At 31.4% G+C, this 21,505-nt stretch overlaps 1 protein-coding gene and 1 non-coding gene across 5 annotated transcripts; both read right to left on the minus strand.

Moving 5' to 3' along the window:
- Positions 1-1,961: 1,961 nt before the first annotated feature.
- On the minus strand, positions 1,962-14,627 carry LOC114377593 (polycomb group protein EMBRYONIC FLOWER 2-like). Of its 4 annotated transcripts, XR_003659107.1 has the most exons (16): positions 14,459-14,627; positions 14,140-14,291; positions 13,650-13,705; positions 12,291-12,355; positions 11,931-11,983; positions 11,383-11,436; positions 11,250-11,309; positions 10,242-10,288; positions 10,007-10,140; positions 8,941-9,217; positions 8,138-8,186; positions 3,698-3,781; positions 3,291-3,370; positions 3,044-3,133; positions 2,555-2,746; positions 1,962-2,231 (listed from the first exon to the last, which is right to left on the minus strand). XR_003659107.1 is itself a non-coding variant. In XM_028336184.1 (15 exons), the coding sequence occupies exons 2-15, from the start codon at positions 14,263-14,265 to the stop codon at positions 2,644-2,646; spliced, it is 1,269 nt and encodes a 422-aa protein (XP_028191985.1). In that variant the 5' UTR covers positions 14,266-14,291; positions 14,459-14,627; the 3' UTR covers positions 2,357-2,643. The 4 variants fall into 4 exon arrangements, 3 of the variants coding, with proteins under 3 accessions (XP_028191986.1, XP_028191985.1, XP_028191984.1); XM_028336184.1 differs by lacking the exon at positions 1,962-2,231 and having other exon boundaries at positions 2,357-2,746; positions 10,016-10,140; XM_028336183.1 differs by lacking the exon at positions 1,962-2,231 and having other exon boundaries at positions 2,357-2,746.
- Positions 14,628-14,736: 109 nt separating this feature from the next.
- TRNAD-GUC lies at positions 14,737-14,808 on the minus strand. The gene has a single exon. It is a non-coding gene; the product is annotated as a tRNA-Asp (tRNA).
- Between the last annotated feature and the right edge of the window lie 6,697 nt (positions 14,809-21,505).

The following is a 21,505-nucleotide window of genomic DNA, read 5'->3' on the forward strand; positions in this document are numbered from 1 at the left end:
ACTTAAGTTTGTGGCTAACCTAAGTTTAGCTCAAAAGTAACTGATGACATGCTTTTGGATTCTTCAGTTTCTCTAGGACCTATTACAGGAAATAATTTTCAATTTCACCCAAGCTTCAATCATTGCAGGAAGCGGTGTTGAATATGGCATTCGGTTATGTATCTACCAGTTGGCTTGCTTGTAACTTGACAAAGCAAAGAATATATCCTTAATAAATTTAATATTTGAATGCATTTTTTTAGCGCAGCATTCAAATTTCAATACATATTTCTCAATATGCAGTGTTTGATACTATATCATTTCGTTGGAGGTGGGATTGGATTTCAAAAATACAGAAAATGGAAAAGAGATTTATTAATGAAAATATTTAATATTATTTTATGAATGGAACAATACATGGGGTGAATATTAGTGAAAATATTCATGATTTTGGTGTTGATACTACTTCCAGTACTGATGAAAATTAATGAAACAGTACATGGGATGAATATTCATGATTTATTATGAAAATATTATTTTATGAAAGAAAATACATTGAATGAATATTAATTAAAATATTAACGAATTGGAGGTGAATTGAAGGAGGATTGGGAGCGTGAATTGGAGGTGAATTGAAAAAAAACACTGGTTAAATCAATCATTTACAACTGTATTTTTTTAGTTTGCTTGTGTTTTTTTTACTATATTATTAGTGTAAAATATCAATAACTTTTTTTTAATTAATTTCTATCATCAAACTTAATTATCTTTAATAGGATTTTTCCTTTTTTATTCATCTATAATACTCTAAATTTGATTGTAGTTGTGATTGTTATTACTACTATTAAAATTTAATACAATATAACCGAACCTCACCTTTAATATATTTGTAGTGCGTTTCTTGTTATATCTCCATATAAAACTTCGAACCAAACTTTTTACTATACAAGATTCTTAAAAGCTAATCAGAACTCAAATGATTATAAGATTTTGTATTATGCTAATTCATTTTATTACGTGTTCACTTAAAAAACAACTTTTAAAAATATTATAAAAATAAATTGAAAATTCAAAAAAATCAATTCACATCAAATCACAAAAGAATACTTTATTTTGGCTCAAACTTTATATTACTTTCAAATTTGATATTTGAACCAAAACTGACAAAAACTCCTGTCAACTAGAACATATCTAGTTGTCCTTTCTTTTAAACATAATAAAAGCCCGCTTACAGCATTTTTTATACGCCGGACGGAGTCACAATTGTTATATTGCCATTGTAGCCGGCTATTTAAAAACACTGGCCACTACAAGAGATGCTTATAATACTTTTGTAACAATCCATGCAGCATTTTATGGTTGGCCAATCCATCACATTCCCAAGAGAATGCATCGCATCTTGTACATATGACCCATGAAATAAGTTCATCAATCTATACACTATTACACAAGTTAATCTCTATCCATTGCTGTTTCAACTCGCAATAATACTCGAATAAACATATTTAAGAATATTACCTTGATTTTATCCAATAGGATCTCACAATCACGTTTTGCACTCGATACCCTATGACATTGAACTTATTGTTCTAAGGACTTTACTACGTTCATTTAATTGAGCTAAATAACTAAATAAATTAAATATCTCGTATATTGAATAAACACGATACGATATACTCTAAAGGCCAATATAAAATATACATTTGGCCTCTAAAGCACACACCACTCTATCTTGCAGTAGGAGAGACTAAAAATTAATCAAAACAGATTATTCATTTATATGGCATACTTAATTATAAAATATCCTCAATTATCTTGTTTTATATGTTAGAACGGGAAATAAAATGCTTCTAATATCAGTCAGGTCTACATAAGGAAACTGACGATCTTGAAGATTAGACAATGAATGAGAAAAATGCATTTGGTAATTGTCGATTCAGGTCAATATAATTTGATGCTACCTACTGGCTAGATAGTGATTGTTTTAGAGAAATCTTATTTAATATGGAAGAGGAAGTCTTAAATGTTTTGACGCCAAAGGCCAGATCATTGCCTTGTACAATTGTCATAGGGAAATAAATTATTTAAGGCCAATTTAAAAATTCAGTCACCGCAACTACTATGGTACCTAGAAGCTAACATTGTATTCAGCCCAATTGTGTCAGCCAGATCTTGCTTTTTCTCAACCACACAACATATCTGTTTCAACTTTCAAAGTACTAAACTTTATAAACTTCAGCACAATAACCCACCTATCTAGAAAAATTCACACAATTACCAATGGTCTGAGTGGAGAGGGGCAGAATTTAAAATGTCATTAAAATTAATATGATGACTAAACAAAATTTTAAATATCCCGTTAAAATTTTATATGATGTAATAAAACTTCAGTACTTTATACATTTTCATATATAAAAAAGTTATATTTGTTAGACAAGCTACGATTCAGGAGTAAAATTACTGTGAGGGAATACCCTAAATTTCAATCTCAATACATTGGCAACATTAATACAATGTACAGGACAATAACAGTTCAAAAAATCATGATAAATTATGCAAATAAGAAAATGGGAACCTGCAATCAAGCAAAATACAAGGCGGGGAAGACTGTATATTCTTGTTGAGTCAGTTTCCTTCTGGTCTTTAACTTTTTCTTGTACCCAATCACTCATTTCTGTAACTATCTAATATTGTGCTACAGTTGTTCATAGTACACGCATCAAGAAGACCATGATTCCAAAGTTTGATCATGAATAACCTCCAACACCTGCATTAAAGGATATTAATTTTTCTAAAAACAGAATTCCAAAGTAAATAGATAAGATGAAGTATGACACAAAAGTTTACAACTAAAGTACTACAAGTGGGTGATCAGACATCGCAAAAAGATTACACAAAGAAATATAAGGTGTGTCTTGTACTCTGGTTATATAATTCAACTAAATCATGACTTCCATGCTATCCAGGACAGTAATCACAGGTAATTCTTTGATCATTGAGCATGATTCCTTTTAGTAGGAAAACTCCATGAAATTAGATAAATATCAATGGAAGATAGGAGTACCAAAATAAAGCAGGAGATGAGATCAGCTCTTTTCCATGAAGCTTGGAAAATGCCTCACAGGCCCACGGAACATGACCATCTGCCAGCACCCTGCCACAGTAAAAACATGTGTAACCAACAAGAATCATGCACATGACACAGAACGTTGGTTTTATTTATCATGCAAAACCTAAAAACCAAAATAGTGTTACTAATGTGGGGAAAAGAAAACTAAAGAAAGATTAATATGACTGCCAGCATTAGACACCTTTGCTTCCTCATAAAAGAGTTCCAGAGATGCATGAGCTGTTTTTCATCTTTGGAAACATCCACAAAATCATCAAGCATCTGCAACATTACAGTTCAACATTAAATTATCGTGATTAATATAAGTTTGTTGCACTGTAAATATCCAATAGTAACTGCACAAGATCTAGACGAGCAACTAGAGTAGGGAAGGACCAAACTGAAAAGGGAATTTTTTAAGACGCGAAAAGGAAGAGCATAATGTCAGTAAAATTTTACTTGGCAATGAAGTGCTATACTAAATTTTATCATGTTCCCATTCTTTACAAATTGTGCCCTGAAGTAACAAATCCAAATGCAATATTTTGACATAGACAAAAGAGGAAAAAGTGAAAAAGAAAAATGAATTTGAAAGGCTTTCAAGCTTACCCTTCTATCTTCAAGATCTGCAATGTCGTCATCAACTTCGTCTTCACTATCACGGTCTGATAACACTTGTTCTAGTGCCATAGGCTTCAATTAACACAAACGAAAAGTGAGGTGGAGCTTAGGAACGAATCAAATATTGATATAGCATTAAAAGAACAAGTCCACCAACAAGTAAACTCAATTTTATTATGAAATAATGTTACATTTTATTAAGCTAGATGAAGGTTTCAAATACAACACAATGATGTATTCAGCTAAGAAATCTAAGATCCAATTAAAAAGAAAAGTATTGCATGAAACTTATGATAAGCAAAATACTGTATAAGTCACAGCTGATGCTAGTGTTACATAAAATACACCAGAAGATCATAATTGTCTATCAAACTAAACATTTCGTTCAGAGATATACCCAATTGAAAAGAAATTCAGATGGGAACCCCTATCGTGAAACACTGTATACAATATGCATTTGAATAAAAAGAAATTACAAAGAAAGAGTCAGGGGTCTCAAGCCAGAGAACTGCCTCTAGGCTCTAACAATTCACTAGATACAAGTCTGATACACTCCCTCCTCTCTGTGTATAACTACCTCACCCTCTCTCTGACCCAAAAAGCAAAAGAAAACATAGCACAGCCAGAAAACATTGCCTTCACCGGAGAAGAAAGTCGCACAGGAGAGAAGTCTCTAGGAAGAGAAAACGCCCAAGGAACAGGATTGTCTCCGCACCATTATCATGGTTGCTCTGACCGCATCATGAAACCGAGACGCAACATCCGCTCTACTCCAGCGCTATAGAGGCCACTCCGACCACTATTGACTACTATGGTTATCCTTCCTGATATAATCAATTGTTTGGAACATCAATAGCATTTGATTATCTTATCCTACAATCTATTATATCCTGTTGGTTCAGTGTAATCCTAAGGAAAGAATTGGATTAGGAAACAACATGATCATGTTAATCCAGTGTAACTTTTTTCCTAAGAGGAGAACTGGATTGGGTGTATATGTCTCTATCTATATAATGTACAACATATTTGTAATTTTAGGAGAAGAAAATGATTTTTACTTTTCTGCATTGATCAGATTACATGAGAGTTTACATAGGCAGAGATGGATAAGAGAGACCCTAACTACCTAGGTTACAGAATAAGATCAAATCAAATTTGAATAACTTGATCTTTATCTCAACAAACTAAATCTTCAAGAATAAAGAAAAATCAAATCATATCAAATTTGAATAATATGATCATGATCTTAACTACCTAAATCATCAAAACTCCCAGTGTTATAAAACCGGCTCATATAGGCCAATCAGACCGAAAACCGGTGGTATCACCGGTCTGAGTTGGTCATCAAATTGGATGTGCACATGACTCAGCGATTTTTTACAAAACTGGTGACCCACTTCAAGGCATGTCCTGTTGACGGTTGTTGCTGGCTTCTCCTTTACATGTGGCTCAACACTACTGGAGTAGAAAAACATACGTGAATTTCCAAAAATTGAGCAAAAAGTGAAAAATATGCTCCAACCAAGGATAGAACCCAAGTCCCTCAAGACATTTAAAACATTTCTTACCACTGCACCAGCATATCATGTTAGAATATGAATGACAACTTGGTTTTATACAATATCATTAATATAAACTTATATATATTTAATAATTTATCAATCCATGCAGTTCAACCAATGAACATTGCCTTGACCGGGTTGATCACCGATAACACGGCCTACTCCTCCTAAAAACTAAGTGGATGTATGTTAGCAAATACATCACCTGCTTGTTTTTTTAGAAGTAGTAAGTTAACAAACTATAACTACAAATTTCTAAAAAAATACCCAAGGTGTAACTTGCTAACATACTCCTAAAAACAAGTGGGCGTAAGTTAGCATATACCTAGTATATATTATATATATTAGGTTATCTTGTGTGAGTGTGTGTGTCTAAAATATAAAATTTGTATTCAACATATAAAAACTTTGACATATAAAATTAAAACATATTATTAATTAAAATATTAAAAACTAAAAAAGTATTACTCAAACAAATTTTAGAATTTTCATAAAAATAATATTAAAGATAATAAAGAATATAAACTATACCAATTACTAAAAACATGCTATAATAATATTGATTTATTACAAACTACTCAAAGTTAACTTTAATCTTTTAGTTAATTTTTAACCTAAATTGCTATTTTGGTCCCCCTTTAATTCCTAGTCTGCAATTTTGGTCTCCATATTTTCTTTTTCTGTAATTTTAGAAAATCCGCAATTTTGCATAAATCACCGTTTAACTTAATGTTGACTAAAGTACTGAGCGCAAATTAAAATTTACTTAAATTAATTAAAATGTAAAAAAAAAAAGGAATAAATGTATGCAAAATGGAGGATTGGACCAAAATTGCGGACTTTCTAAATGTTGTGGACTAAAATCATAGGGGGGGGGGGGGAATAGAGAAAACAAAATTGTGGATAAGAAATTAAAGAGAGACCACAATTGCAATTTAGCCTAATTTTTAAATAATATTTACAATTTTAAAAAATGAAATAATGCATAAAATTCAAGAAATTAATGGTGAGAGTAACATGAATGTTTGTTAGAATACTAAAAAAGTAATATTGTATTAAAAGTATAGAAATATATTAGAAACTAAATTTTCAAAAAAAATTATACAATTATAATAAAATGGTAGCACATGCGCACCCCGACACACATGCATAAAGAATAATAAACTATTTAAAGCATAACACATAATATAATAAACTAAATAATAATAGTAATAAAAAACTTGAAAATAATTCCCACCATAGCATTTTTGGGTTCACCACTCTTTGCCGCCATCCAAAGTTTAAAACACTTTTTTTTTTATCAGCAAAGTTAAATGTATTAATATGAAATAGAGTACCAGAGGTACTAATTACAAAGAGTATGGAGTATTATATGTAGTGCAAGAGTAGTCAAATACGAGCTACTTGTGTGGTGTACATCTATTGTTGTTCTGTGTGTACTACCCTCTACAAAAGCAAAAAACTTGTCTAATATTGCTTGACCACTGATCAAAGTGGAAAACACTAAATTTGAATTCCAAAACGGGACTACTGAACTGATGTTTTTCCCTAGCAATCATGTGATTGCTTAAATTGATCCTACTCTAAGTGGTGATCAAATTCTTTAAGTAATTTGAACCAATGTCAAGTCATCCCCTAAATGCTAATTTGAGCAATAGAGCTACAATTCCAATGGAGTCTCTTCAACAGCAAAGTACGTCTTTGTCATCGATATTCATTTGACAGGAAATTTGGTTGTTGTTGGAATCCGTCTCACCTCAGCATGCAAACCTGCAATAGACTCGGTGATATCTCCAACACTAGTCACCAAGGAGCTTAGGTGGGTTGTATGCACCTTTTGTGTCAAATCATGAGATTTCACCATGGAATCCTCATTTTACGGCAATGTTCCTGGTTTTTTAGACTAGTCTAATCCGTGACTTAAAACATCTAAACATTGGGGCGTCATTCTTGTTTGCATAAACTTCAGTCCCTCTCAACAAAAGAAGCACCAATGATACATTAACAGGATAGTGAGGATGTTTGATACCCTCTCTCCTCACTCTAATCTGCATCTAACTACCTTGCAATCTCTTTCTAAAACTAACTCATAACACAGGGTTTTTAAGCTACCAATGGCAATTTTAAAAGGGGGGAAACTAATAAAACTATCCGAAGGTAAAAAGATATATGAAGAGAAGTTGAGGAAGATTAGGTCCATTAACAACATACAAATTAGCCAAGGGAAAGGGCAGAGGAGGCAGAGGAAATACAAACAAGGAAAAAGAAAAAAAGTTTAACCAAATTGTTAAAATATTTTAAAAAATTCATTAATGTTTTTTTGGATTTTTAAGTATCTTGGACGATCTTTTAAGAGTGCTTTTCATATTTCATGACTTATTTCTTGTTTATAGAATAAATAAGGGCCAATATATTTTGTATATACATCAAACCAATGTCAATTTCAGATTATTCAGTAGCCTATTTTCAATTTCTCCTCCCCTACCTAAAATCTCTATAATTTCAACAGAAGATCTATCAGTGTCTCTAGAATATGAAAAAATGAACTCCCATAATTAGGAGATGGGAAAGGCAACAGCCTATTAGTAAAATTGACCCCATATACTCTTGTTAATTTAAGATCAAATTTCCGAAAGCTAGATTAAATACAATGAGGTTTAGTGGTCTAGTACCAAATTTATGCATGATAGATAGTTCTTTAACATAAAAATCAAAGGTTTCTACATTTAAAAAAAAAAACACAAACCTGAGATTCAGTTGTAGCAAACGAGCAATTAACTTATACATAAAATATTCCATACATCAAGCTGATTATGAAGCACGTATGCAAATAAAAAAAACTCAGAGATCTAAGATAACTAATCACCTGGACTCTGTGTGAGTGAAAGAAAAGTCTCTTCTGCAGAAGCATCCGGCTGGAAAACAATTTTGAATTAAAAAACTGAATCAAAATGCTCAAACCAGGACATTCGTGAGAAAGATTATAATAAAAAAAAAGTCACAGGTATTACGATTCCTCTCAAATTAATCAAATTTCATGGTGATACAAAGTATAAAAGACATTCTTAAAAATAAAATAAAAAATCAGATCACAGATGCCACATTGGCAATGATAACAGTAATGATGCATTTGCATAAGCTATGAAATTTGAATCACAGGTGACAGAAATACAATACAGATATTCTACAACTCAAACATCCATACAGAGGCATTCGACTTTGTATTATTTTATATCATTCACTTAAATTGTTCTTAGAATTTTAATAAATACAACTTGATGTTTCACAAAATTACCACACTCCTAGCAGAAACTATATTTATTATACCCCACATGACATAGAAACTACTTATTTATAAAACAGAAACTAAAAGAACAATAGAAATAAATATAAATAATAAAGACAGGAGTGCTAGGAACACACTATGTTCTATTGGTTATAATTTATTGAAAACCACAAAATCATGAAAGAGATTCATTAAATATGATGTAGCACCCACACAAATGTGTTTTCCTATAAATTTCAACCAATAAGAAAAAGTGTATTCAAGAAAGAGTGTGTTCCAAACATTTCTCTAATACAGAACTCAAAAATAGTTGAGTCTTCATTTACAACTTAAGTTTATGTTTTCAAAAATCAAAGATAAGCAAAAAGGTTTTATGAACATACTTTCTTGAGTCTGATCGATCCATGCTTAGCTTCTTTGTTTTAGCAGGCAGAGCTGGATCACTTTTACATATTGATTTACTACATTCAGGGTCCACAGAAGATTGGGGCATGGCAATTGAAACACCTGGAATGTTGAAACTGGATTCAACATGCTCCAGGTCGTCCATAGTGCAAGAATGATCAGGACCAAATTTTCCTCCATCATTTCTTTCTCTAGACAAAATTTTCTCACTACGAGATGTTCTAGACACGTTCTCCCCTTTGCAGGATAGTATATCTACAAATAATTTTAGAACTTCAGTCCATCCCACAGAATATAAAAACCAAAGAATTAGATAGACATTACTCATGATTAACAAACTGGAAAAAGTATGTTTTTGCCCCTCCCCCTATTTTCTGCAGTAAAAATAATCCATCAATTTGCAAACTTTTATTTTGAAAGGGAGATTGGAGGAGTTTTCCAGGGCATGAAGCACTTTGTGCATCTAAATAAAAGATTATATTAAGGCATCATCCATTCCTAGGACGCTTTTGTGTGGGTGTTTGATAAATGAAAACATAACAAAAGAGAAAAAAACAAACACAAGGATCAGGAGTTATCCTAAAACAGAAAAAAAGGGTGAAATACACTTTAGCTCCTTAAAGTTTTTGTCCTAATTAATTTTAATATATCAAGAAATTAAAGTTTGTCCCCATCATGTATCAGAATTACATATTACCCTTTGAACCCATGAAGATTGAAGAAAACTATAGCTGTTAATGATTAAGTTAAAAATGATAAAGAGGTCATTTGGCTCTGCCACATTTAGTTTCTTTGCCTAAAATCCACCAACAGTGTCCACGTAGTCTTTCTCTGTTTTACAGTTCAGGACCAAAATTTATTGCATCTCTCACTTTTCTTTTCATTTTTACGATTTATTCACAGAAGAAGAAAAAGTCACTTCCACTAGCATGTTTTAAAGACAAATAAATCCTCAATGCATTTTAGGGAATTTTGGGTGCTTTAGGCAAAAAAAATGTATCTAAATATTGTTTCAAATATTAGTTACAGCAGGCATCAACATACAATTCCTACCATCATCATCTTTTTCTAGAAATCCATTATGTATGCCTTCTGGTGAGTCCAACTCCAGGAATTTTACATTGGTGCATTTTTCATTTTGAACAGAGTCCTTTCTTCTACGTTTTCGAGGTCTTGAACTGTAACAGATTTTTGTTAATGAATAATTTAAAGTTGGTAATCTTGCTCAAAATTATATGAATTAGTTAGTGACTGCTTTAAATAAATATGCACAACAAACCAAAAGAAGAAAGTTTGCGATTGTGGAATTACTCCATCAGCAACATTCTGCATGCAGATAGATAAGTGTTAAGAAAATAAATAATATAAACAAATCCATGCATTTCAAATGAAGAATGGAATTCAAATAATATATTCTTCAAGAAAAGGAATTTTCATCTCCCAATCTTATTAAAAAGACAGGCACACACAAGAATAAATGTTCTATTGAATATTGCCAGGCACATCAGACTAATGCTACTCTGCTAGGTCATTTGGGTAACTGGCACCTTTTGCTGTGGGGTAAAAATTTTATTAGACAAAAATGATCTGCATCTGATCCAAGCATAAGATGTAGATCCTATATTAAAGTCAGATTAATTATTGACAATGTTTCTTTTCTTCTGTGGACATGGTTATCAAATCTGGAGAAAGGCTTCGCAGTACACTTCAATCAATGGTCTACTAATATCAGACAGGGCTTTTTGTACTAGTATTTTAATCTGGAGAAAGACTTTTTGTACTAGCAATTTAATTATGGTAGGGTGTAGCCTTTTTGGTTCCTACTCAGACTCTATTTTAGTCTGATCTGGAACCAGATTATGGCCATCCAACTAATTGTATCTCAAGTACCTCTGGTACTTTTCTCATATATATGAATATAATTATATTTGCTGATAAAAAAAAAAAGTCAGATTAATTAGTTACTGCATTATGTCAGTACAAAAACATAGTGCACACCGCACATAGATGTTACTCAAAAGTCTCAAATACGTGACCCATTACATCCACCATCAATACTACAGATGATAAACAAGATAACCTCAAATACGTGACCTCAGTCAAGTCTATTCTATTTGAGAAAAACAACAGGGTATCAATGGGATAGATCTCAACAAGGTTTATTTTGTTAATAGTACCAAACGAGATGCTTTTGATAATTAGAACAACAGAATCTTTTGTAAGCAAATTACAATTTCTAAGCAAAATAAAAAATTTACTATAAATCAAAATTGAACAAGGTTCTGACCTCTGATCTCAATATATTAATTTTCACGGAGACATTCACTGCTTGGTAATCTTCAGTAACCTACAAACAGAACAAGGACAAATTAAAAGCCATTCAGAAGGGTTAAAACTTACTTTTAGTTACAACTGCTAACCCAGAACTCAAAGTTGAATAGATCATGAGATGAACAAAGATGAAATCGCAAACCCTGCACAAATAAACTGAGATTGATAAAATTGCCAAAGTGTGGAAATGATATTAGCTATGATTATGTAAAACTTTTCAACAGTAATTTCATGTGATTTTATAGTTTTATAGTAAAATTTTGAACATAATAAAATAGCCAAAACAAATTGTGGAAAACAAGGCATTATTAATTTGTCTTGTTAGATTCTAGCTCAAATTAGGAAAATATTTTCTAACAAAGAAAGAGCATATTGAGAATTGAAAAAAATTAAAGTTACCATGTATATCCAATCAATATTTAAATATCATATTTTTTACCACCTCAAAACAATATTACATCTACCCTTCAAAGAAGACTATAAGAGAATCATTACATTAAATAAATTCAATTTTTCATGACAAATGGTTTTCAGAGTTTTCACTTAACTTCTAAAACAGAAAAAGTGACAACAATCCTCCTGATTATCAAATTATGAATGGAACAAGCACAATAAAAGTACAACTCACAGTACATACCTTAAAGCTTCCACACTGCATCAAGCAAAACGGACAAGAAAAGTCTTCGGTCACTGCATTTGTAAAGAGATCGGAAACGTATCAGTGTTGTCAAAATCCCATTTTTAAATAATAATAGATGTTCAAAGAGAATAACGAAAAACAGAGCACAAAGAACAAAGAACACTGAAAAATGTCAACTCAAGATAGCAGCATTGTTAAAATTTATAAGTCCAAATTGTAGGTGGATGCAATACTTCACTAAAAAACTTTCAGCCATAAACAAATGACAAAATGTTGACAGCTATAATTGAAAATCATAGTATAGGACACAAATAGCAAGATGCAATGTTGAACCTAGTTATTGATAATATGTTGTACCTTCAGTTTTCCGAAGAATGTTGTAGTGATCCCTATAATTGAAAATCACAATTCCTGCTCTCAACCTATAAAACAGAAAGCACCCCGCAAAATTTCCATTACCATCCAATGCAGCAAAGTAAGAGATAAAGCATAATTGATATGAGCTCCTTATTGCATTAAGTGTTATTCAGGAAAATTACTACAGCTAACCAATTGTTAAATGTAAATTTTAAAAAAGATACAAGTTTATAATGCTAAAATTAAACTAGAAATCAAAGCACCAGCCAGAAACAATGAACAACACAACCTGTGCCTTTAATTTTGATTCATTTACTTTTGAAGTTGACTTACCATTAGCTCATAATAAAAGAAAAAATCTTATACAGTTACAAGTTTAACTTGTGTCCACAATTGATTAATAGTCATTTGCTAGTGAAATCAAAGGCAACAAAAGGAGGGCCAGCAGGAGCCAGCACCTCTTGCTGGTTAAGGTGCTGACCCTTCAGTGAAGTGCACTCCTTTGGTGCCTTACAGTTACACATGCCATTTTAGTTCAAGCATTGCATGCCTTTAGTGGTTATTAATGATTGTAAAATTTCCCAAACAAAACATCAAGCTTGCTATCTGTGGTAACAAATGGGACAAAATAGTCAGAATGTTGGGAAAAAAATGTTTGTGCACCTTTGGGACTTGGGACCGTATGCAGAAAGCAACTTTGGGTTTTGTAAATTGACCCTCTTAACCTTTTGTTGTTACCATGGATGTAATTCAAATATGGAATAAAAAACGAAACCTGAGGGAGCTCATCTCACTCCCTTTTATTTGATCTGTGTGCCAATCCTGCTTTTCAAATTAAAAATAAAAAGAAAGGGGTTGATTTAGGATCCTTCCCTTCCACTAAACTAGGTAATTTATATAGAAATACAATGCAAAATAGTCAAATGTTTTATTTTCTCTCTTTCCTGATCTTCAAGCCTTCTTCAGTGAGGCATATGTTTCTCAGTGCCTATCACCTCAAGACTTAAGCACCTGTCTAATTGGGGGAGTAATGAAAACAGTATCTAAAGATGATGAATCTTTATCTGATACACAAATGGACTGGTTACTTTTTTTAACTAAAGAATTCTTTTTTTACTTCTTTTCCTTTGTTGCCTTTGGTTTTTTTGCATGAGGACTCCAGACCCTCAAAATTAAAATTTCTTTTATTAAATTATTATCAATTAATTATCCTTTTTAACAGCACAAGTACTTAAAGTAGCTTCAGTGATCATATTAGCAGTGTGGAAATAGTATAAACAGCAGTGTAGTTTAACAAATGGAGTCACCAAACAAAATATTAAATAATACCCATATACTGTAATTAGAAGGAATATTTACCTCCTTTTACGCCTTGCTCTTATTTTATAAAGCAAACATCTCCTAAGAAAAGAAGGCTGCAAGAGAAATCAATTATAAAGTAGAATCAATCAAGCTTTGAATACTTTTCAGAAAACAAATGCTGGAATCTAAGCTAATTTCGAGAACAAAATTCAAATGTGGAGGACGTGTGCCCAACAACAAATATAAGACAATTTTATGTGTTAAAAAGTATCAGAAAAATCGTACATCCGTATCCCCCTTGGATATTCAATAGGATTCTTAGCAAGCTTCGCTCACAACAATAGTTAAAAGAAGAAAAGAAAAAAAAAGACACGCACACTCAGATGATAGTAAAAGGTAATCATAAAAAAAAAATGATAGTAAAAGGTTTTGACCTAAATTGGATTGTTCTAATTATGAAAAGTAGGAGAGTAAATTGAAGATTTGAAATATGACAACACAGCACAAACTCAATTCAGCAAGAAAAAAAATGTATTTATTATATTACATTTTGAAGAGCGCGGCGGTAGAGAATATTGTACAGTTCAACAGGCTTGCAATAAATTAAAAGACTCTCATCAGCTGCAATTTCTTCTTCACCGGCATGGTGTACCGGAGAATTTTGCCGGCACATGCTGTCGGTCCTTAATAAGCTTCAGCCTGCACAACACCAGATTCACTTTATACATACACTGATACACAGACACGGTTGCAATCTCAAATGCTTAGGTTAAACGAATTATGAAGCAATACATCAAAGTTTATTACAATTAACCAAGGTTATTGCATCTAAAAATTGAAAGTGAAATGAAGAGGGAGAAGATTACGAGAGTGAGAGGTGGAGACAAAACGACGAGGAGAAATTCGGCGGCAGCGGCGGCGGCGGCGAGGATGAGATCTGGCGGAGGAGAAGGGAGGAGGTTATCACCGTCAACTCGGTCCACCGCGCAAGGTATAGGCTTCTTCGCAAAACAAAAATGGCCCATGGAAATTCGTAGCCCAACTTTTCTTATACGCTACCAAAAATCATTAATGAAACGGTCCAATTAAGCCCAAAACGACAAGTTGTATCATGTCTTTTTTTTCCGATAAAAATAAACAAAAACGCCGTTGCCGGGGATCGAACCCGGGTCACCCGCGTGACAGGCGGGAATACTTACCACTATACTACAACGACTTACTTATTTAGTTCTATTTATGTTAAAAATATAAAGAAGTTTATTTACACGTCTGGAGATTCAAACGGCTGTTGACCTATTATGAATGCCACACCCACATGTTTGGCAAATTTATTTTTCGTTCAGTTGAATGTAGTTACCATGTGAATGTTCGTTGAAACCAAAGCTTTTTTGTAGTTGGGAATTGGGATGTTTGTTATCGTTTTTTGGAATTATGTATGCGATGGGCAACACATTGCATTGTCCATAGTCTTTTATTAACTTTATTTTAGTTTTCTTAATCAATTGATGATCTTTATTATGATGGAATGATGTTGTTGGATTTTTTTTTAAATTCCCTGACTTAACTATTCATTGTTCCTGACTCGATTTCAAAATAATCCGAGATGATACAAATATTTAGCCAATTGAGAATTACACAGTTTGATATATCCCAGTACTCAAAGATGAAGGAATACTCATGATATGATATGAGTATTTACATAACTATAATTATATTTAATAAATAATTAAATTATAATTGGATATTATAAATGCAACCATATAATTAATTTGAATTTAATGTGTATGTACGGATGATATGAAATATCATAAATTAGTATTTAAATTATTTTAAAATAATTATTTTAATAATCAACAAATTTATTTTATGATTAGATAATTATATAAAAAAAAATTATATTGTTAGTATATAATCCTTTTTCTCAATTAATTTTTAAAATATGGGTATAATTTGATATAATTAATTTTTTTAAAATATGGATATATAATTAATTATCAATAAACTAGTTAGCTAGATTACCAATTATGTGATAAGGTATATATAAAATCGATTACATATGAATGAATAACAAAATATATATTTAAATTACTCATAACTATAAAATCAATTAGATAACTAGTTATGAATGAATCAAAAGATATAATTAAATTACTCATAACTATACTTTTATACCTACAGACATGGGAACGTCTCGCGTAATCCCTAGCTATCGCCACATGAATCTATGACTCGTGACTACAGTAATTAACTAACCTTCCCACCAAAACTTAGGTATTTAAGTAGATCCCATAATCAACTATAAGCTATCTAACACTATTCCTCCCTCAACCTCCTTTTGGCTCTAACTTGATCCTCAAAGTCCTTGCAGATACACCTCAGACAGAGCCTTACATTGTCGCACACAACCGTCGATGTCTGAGACTTTGCTTTTGGATCATATTTGCCATTTCTCCACCAGACATTCTCGTATATACTCTTTATTATATGTTGATCAAGTTTAGTCTTTGATTTCAGAAAAATTGTGTAGCTCATTACTTTTGAATTTTACCTTCGATCTTTTTATTTGTTTATATGTAACGAAAATATATTATGTCTATGAGCAATAATAGTTATGATTATAATCTTCATATAATATCTAATTGAAAAATATTATATTTGTAAACTCTCTGCTACCGAAAATCAACCGCTTCCTTTTGAATCTGTGTGTGTGTGTAATATTTTGTTGAAAAATATTATATTTGCATTTAATTCTAATCATTGTTACAACAAGCTAGAATTTAAATAGATTGTTTCTAAATGATCTATTATTTCTTCATGTGCTTGCTCGGAATCTAAAGATCGGTCGATTTTACTGGTGTCATTCATTATTTGTCTCTAGCTTATGTTTTAGGAAAATATCTTTCATTTTGCAGTGAAAGATGTAGTATTTTGATTATTAAGATATTGTGTAATATTGAAGGGAAAAAAACGAAAAAAGTTTAAATATAAGGACGAAATGGAAGAAAATTAAATAAAATCAATTAAAATGTAACAAAAGGATTAACAAATTATTTCATTGTTTAAATATTCTATGATCGAATGGAAGAAAAAAAAATTGGATAATAAATGAATCGCAATGGATTATAATTTTTTTTACATTATCCTTACTTTAAAACATTAATAATTTATTTTTATACCAATAATAAAGTAAATGATCCTCCTTGACCCACTACTCTTAATGAGTGTGAGTGTCAATGCATGGTGTTGTTGCCAAGAGAAAACACAATTAAGCTTGCTATATGGTATGGTGAATTGCTGAATCGCCAATTTTTCAGCAATCATATTGGCCGCATACACACATGTATACCAAGAATGAGTCGTAGCATATGCGTACAATAGTGATCTTATTTGGCTGCAACTCAGACCTGCCCCAATAGTGTGCTCTATTGTTCCAATTATCCAATATTTTATATTGGTACGAAACAGACACTTTTAACAACAACAAAAAAGATGTAACATGCATGTGCAAATAAAGAGACGAAATCTTTTTATTTTTAGTGTGGAGTGGAATGGCGTGGATGCAGCTTAGTGTGTTTTTGCACTGTTATAACGGGACCCAGATATGGATGCCAAATTGACTAGAGAATCACAACGTTAATTAAAAGGTGTAGATGACGCTGAGTGACCAATGCATAGAGAAGAATAGGCATGTGAGCATGTGGTGATCCACGGCTCAAGATTTTTATTTGGAGGAACTCATAACTTTTTTAAAAAATTACTAATTTTATTTTAGTGAATTTTTTAATATATAAGAATTTTGTGTATTATATTTTTTATAATTGAATTTATAAATTTATGAACTTTTTTGTTGATAAATTATTTATAAAATACATTTATGTTGTTTAATATCTTTTTTTTTAATTTTTACTTCGGACCCTAAAGATATGTGAGAAAGAGAGGTGTTGAACCAACAAACAAACGAATAAATGAGTAATCATAATAGGATAGTATTAGTAACAGATTATATTTCTACCAAAAGAAAAAACTAACTCAAAAATAAAGTCTGTTAGTTATAAATTATTTTCTTATGTTTTTCTTCAATCTTTACCAATAAAAAAAGATTATATATGTTTCATTAGTTTCTATTTTCTTTAACTCTCTTTTATGTATTTAGACAAATTAAGTCAAATAGAAAAGTCTACCTTTTCTCATAAATTGTGTAAAATTTTCATAGTGTATATGTAAACAATTTAAGCAAAGTCGTGCGTCACCTGGTCTGCTTGTATTCTTAGTCATTTTTTTTTTAAAATAAGACTTTACACTAACATACACACTTCAATTGATTATAATAAATAATGAATTACTAAGATTTGCATAGTGATAAAGTTTTTTTTTAGCAAACAAACAAATAAATTATATTAATTAATGAAGAATAAAGGGTATAAGGGGACCAACACGTTATATCATTCTATACCCCTGTAAACTGTTTCTGTGCAGTAACCATCAAAAAAGAAATCTGCATCATAAACCAGATCATAAAAAACCCGATCAGCAAAACCAGGTAAAAGAATTTAAATAGCAAGTATAATGTCTTAAATTTGAATTTCAGTGTGACCATTATACCAAAAAATATAAAAATAAATAAATCGACCATGCATTACAAAGGTTACTAAACCAATTAAAGACATAAGCTACTTTCACTAACTACTGATTTCTATAATTTAATTTTTAGCTCAAGTTTTGAAGTTTGAACGAGGAACGAAGCACATGATGAGATCGCGCATCCACGCCATTTTTCTTTTTAACATTGACAGTAACCCTTTTACTGAACTATACATGATCTGGTTCTTTAAATAATAGTAAGTATCAGTATAATAAATTTCAAGCAATTAAAAGAAAATTACGGTAGAGATCGAAAAAAACAAAAATATCATACATAATCTCGAAAATTATAGAAATATTAGTGTAGTTGGCTCTATTCTTTTAATTAGTTTCAAACTTTTGCATCAGCTGCTCCACGTTAAGTGATGTGGATCCGTCCCTACTATGTACTAACGAAAACCAATTTGAAATAACATGCTTATAAGATGTTAAATTGGTGTGATGAATATAATATAAAGTTCCTGTATATCATGCGCCGGTGATGCGACTTGCCCCCCGCGTTTTCAAGAGTTATCCCTTCCACTCAATCACTCTCACACAAAAACACCATAAGTTGACTTTGATTATTTAATCAGAGGTTATTCTCCAATATCTAGTTCACATTTGTCGTTCTCAATACCCCAACTAATAAACAATAATTGCAGACATCAGTTACCATAAATTGTTTTTAGTATTATATAATTTAACTCACTATATGAGCACTTTTCCCTGATCCGTACTCAAGCGAATGTGGATGCACGGTGTTTGACAATTAAACATAATATTCTCTTCCATGGCAGACAACAATATCATATTTCCACAATTTTTTGTTCACCAAACGACAAAAATTGGTGAAGGAGCTATATTAAATTCCGAAGCCTAATTAATTTATTACTTTTTTTAATACTCAAACAAGATCACATGCATATAAACAACTTGCATATGTTTATCGATATATAATTGCCAATGAATATCATTTCATAAACTTCTAAGTATGTGCTTTATAAACTAACCATTCCTTTCCCTTTCATTGACAGGATCCATAAAGTACACTTGCTACGGTAGACACGCTAGGCGCGTATACACAATTATCATATATGGTTGAGAGATTATTATATCCTTAAGCATCAGGTAAAATGTTGACTTCTAAGCTTCTGTATATAAAGCATTTATTGGAAAAAGTCAACTCTTTAAAAACATTTAAGTATATTTGAAATTTATTATTTGTTTTTTAAATTATAAACTAGAAAACTAACAAAAATTAACATCCATTTTCTATTAATGGTGCTAAATAATGTAAATAATTAATAACTCTTTCATTCACTGTTTTGTATTTTTGGCAGTAGTAGTATTTTTATTCTTCCTTTCCCTTTATAAGAACATACTAGAATCGTATACTTGTGTTATGCACAGAGAGGAGAGACAACAAAGAATGGGAGAAAATAAAAGAAAAATAATAATAATACCCATGCATAAAATGTCGAAAATATATATGGCAAATAAAAATTAAAAGATTTGGAATGAGGGATTTTCTTCTTTTTTTATCAGCAAATAACATACTTATACTGGAGGAATTATTTTTTTTAAATCAGCAAAAGATATATATTAAATAGAGGATAGAAATGAGTGCCCAAAACCATATACAAGATCACATATAAAATCTCCTCTAGTGTTCTAACAATCCACGGTTACTCAATATTGGGGAATTTTCTTTCTTTTCTTTTTGTTTTTGTGATGGAACGAGGGATAAAAATAAAATAGTTATAGTATGGTGTAAAATCCATTTGCTTTTACTCTTTTGACTTTATGTGTTGCACAGAAGCTGCTGTATCATATATAATAGCCTAATATTTTTTGTATGATTTCTTTAATAACACATGCAATGCCACCTCAAATTCTCAAAAGACCAAAAAGAATGAAAAATGAATTAACAGATTGATACATTGTGAGAAAAATAAATTAAACTCATGCCATGTGATGAGACAGAAATTTAGGGCAGTGAGCCGGGGAAGGACCAATAAAAACATAATCCTGAAATGATAAATATGAAGACAACGACTAAAGTTATAAAACTTATTAGTTCGACAAATTGTGTCAAATAAAACTCACATTTCAATCAAATAAATCATTTTTATATTGATTCCATGTTAAATTATTAAGTATTTGACAATAACTTTATAGATATTTCTAATAAATTATTAAGTGTTTGACAGTATTATATTCGACTATTTGCACATCTTTTCCTCACCATACTATATAAAAATTATGATAAGAGTTATGTTAAATTCTGAAGCTAGATTAATTATCTTTTTTTTAATCAAGCAAGATCACATGCATATACAACTTGCATGTGTTTGTGAATATGTAATTATCAATATAGATCATTATATAAACTTTTAATTGGAAACAGATTTAGAGGAAACGATCAGGGATTCGACTCTCTTTTCTTAAAACTTTATACATATATATAGATAAAATTAATTTTGTGTGTTATTATTATAATAATGATTAATAGTAATTAGTAACAAATTTTATAAAATTAATTGTGTTTTTTTATTATAATAATCATTTAATATAAAAATTAGTTTTAATTCTATGTGTAAAAATGATTTTTTTAAAAAAATATTATTTATTAAAATTCAGACATTTAAATAATTATAAATGAAGAAGAAAAAAATTTCAGCCTCTGTACCATTTCTGGATCTACTTCTAACCCGTCGTGATTTATAAACAAACCAATAGTAATTATTTTCTTCCCATCGACAGGCTCGATGGCAAAAACACCAAAAAGGGGCACTTTTACAAATTATTTACTAAAAAGGGGTTCTTTTGCAATTATTTCCGGGGGTCTATTTTTTTATTGCAAAGCGCCCCCCACCCTGGGGGGTGTGGGAAGAGACTGGGGGGTGTGAGAAGAAGAGACAGGGGGGCAGGCGCCTGGCTGCCCTGCGCTAGCTGTAGCGCCTGCAGCAGGGGCGCCACCAGTAGTGTCTGACCCCTGGGCACTACCAAAGACGCCTGCGTCAGGGGTGCTACCTCCCTGTACCACGTGTCACGTGCACAGTGGAGACGCCTGGGTGAGGGGCGCTTTGCAATAAAAGAACAGACCCCCTTTTTAGTAAATAATTTGTAAAAGTGTCCCCTTTTGGTGTTTTTGACCAGGCTCAATACTTTTTCTTTCATAAAACATTAAAACTATATAAAAGGACATTATTACCGCATAGACACGCTGGGCGCGTATCTACTTTTTTTTTTAGGACAAAAGGCCTCAGGTACGGGAAGTGGGAACCCTG

Source organism: Glycine soja, chromosome 11 (assembly GCF_004193775.1).
Source record: "Glycine soja cultivar W05 chromosome 11, ASM419377v2, whole genome shotgun sequence".
In the NCBI taxonomy this organism is placed as follows: Eukaryota; Viridiplantae; Streptophyta; class Magnoliopsida; order Fabales; family Fabaceae; genus Glycine; species Glycine soja.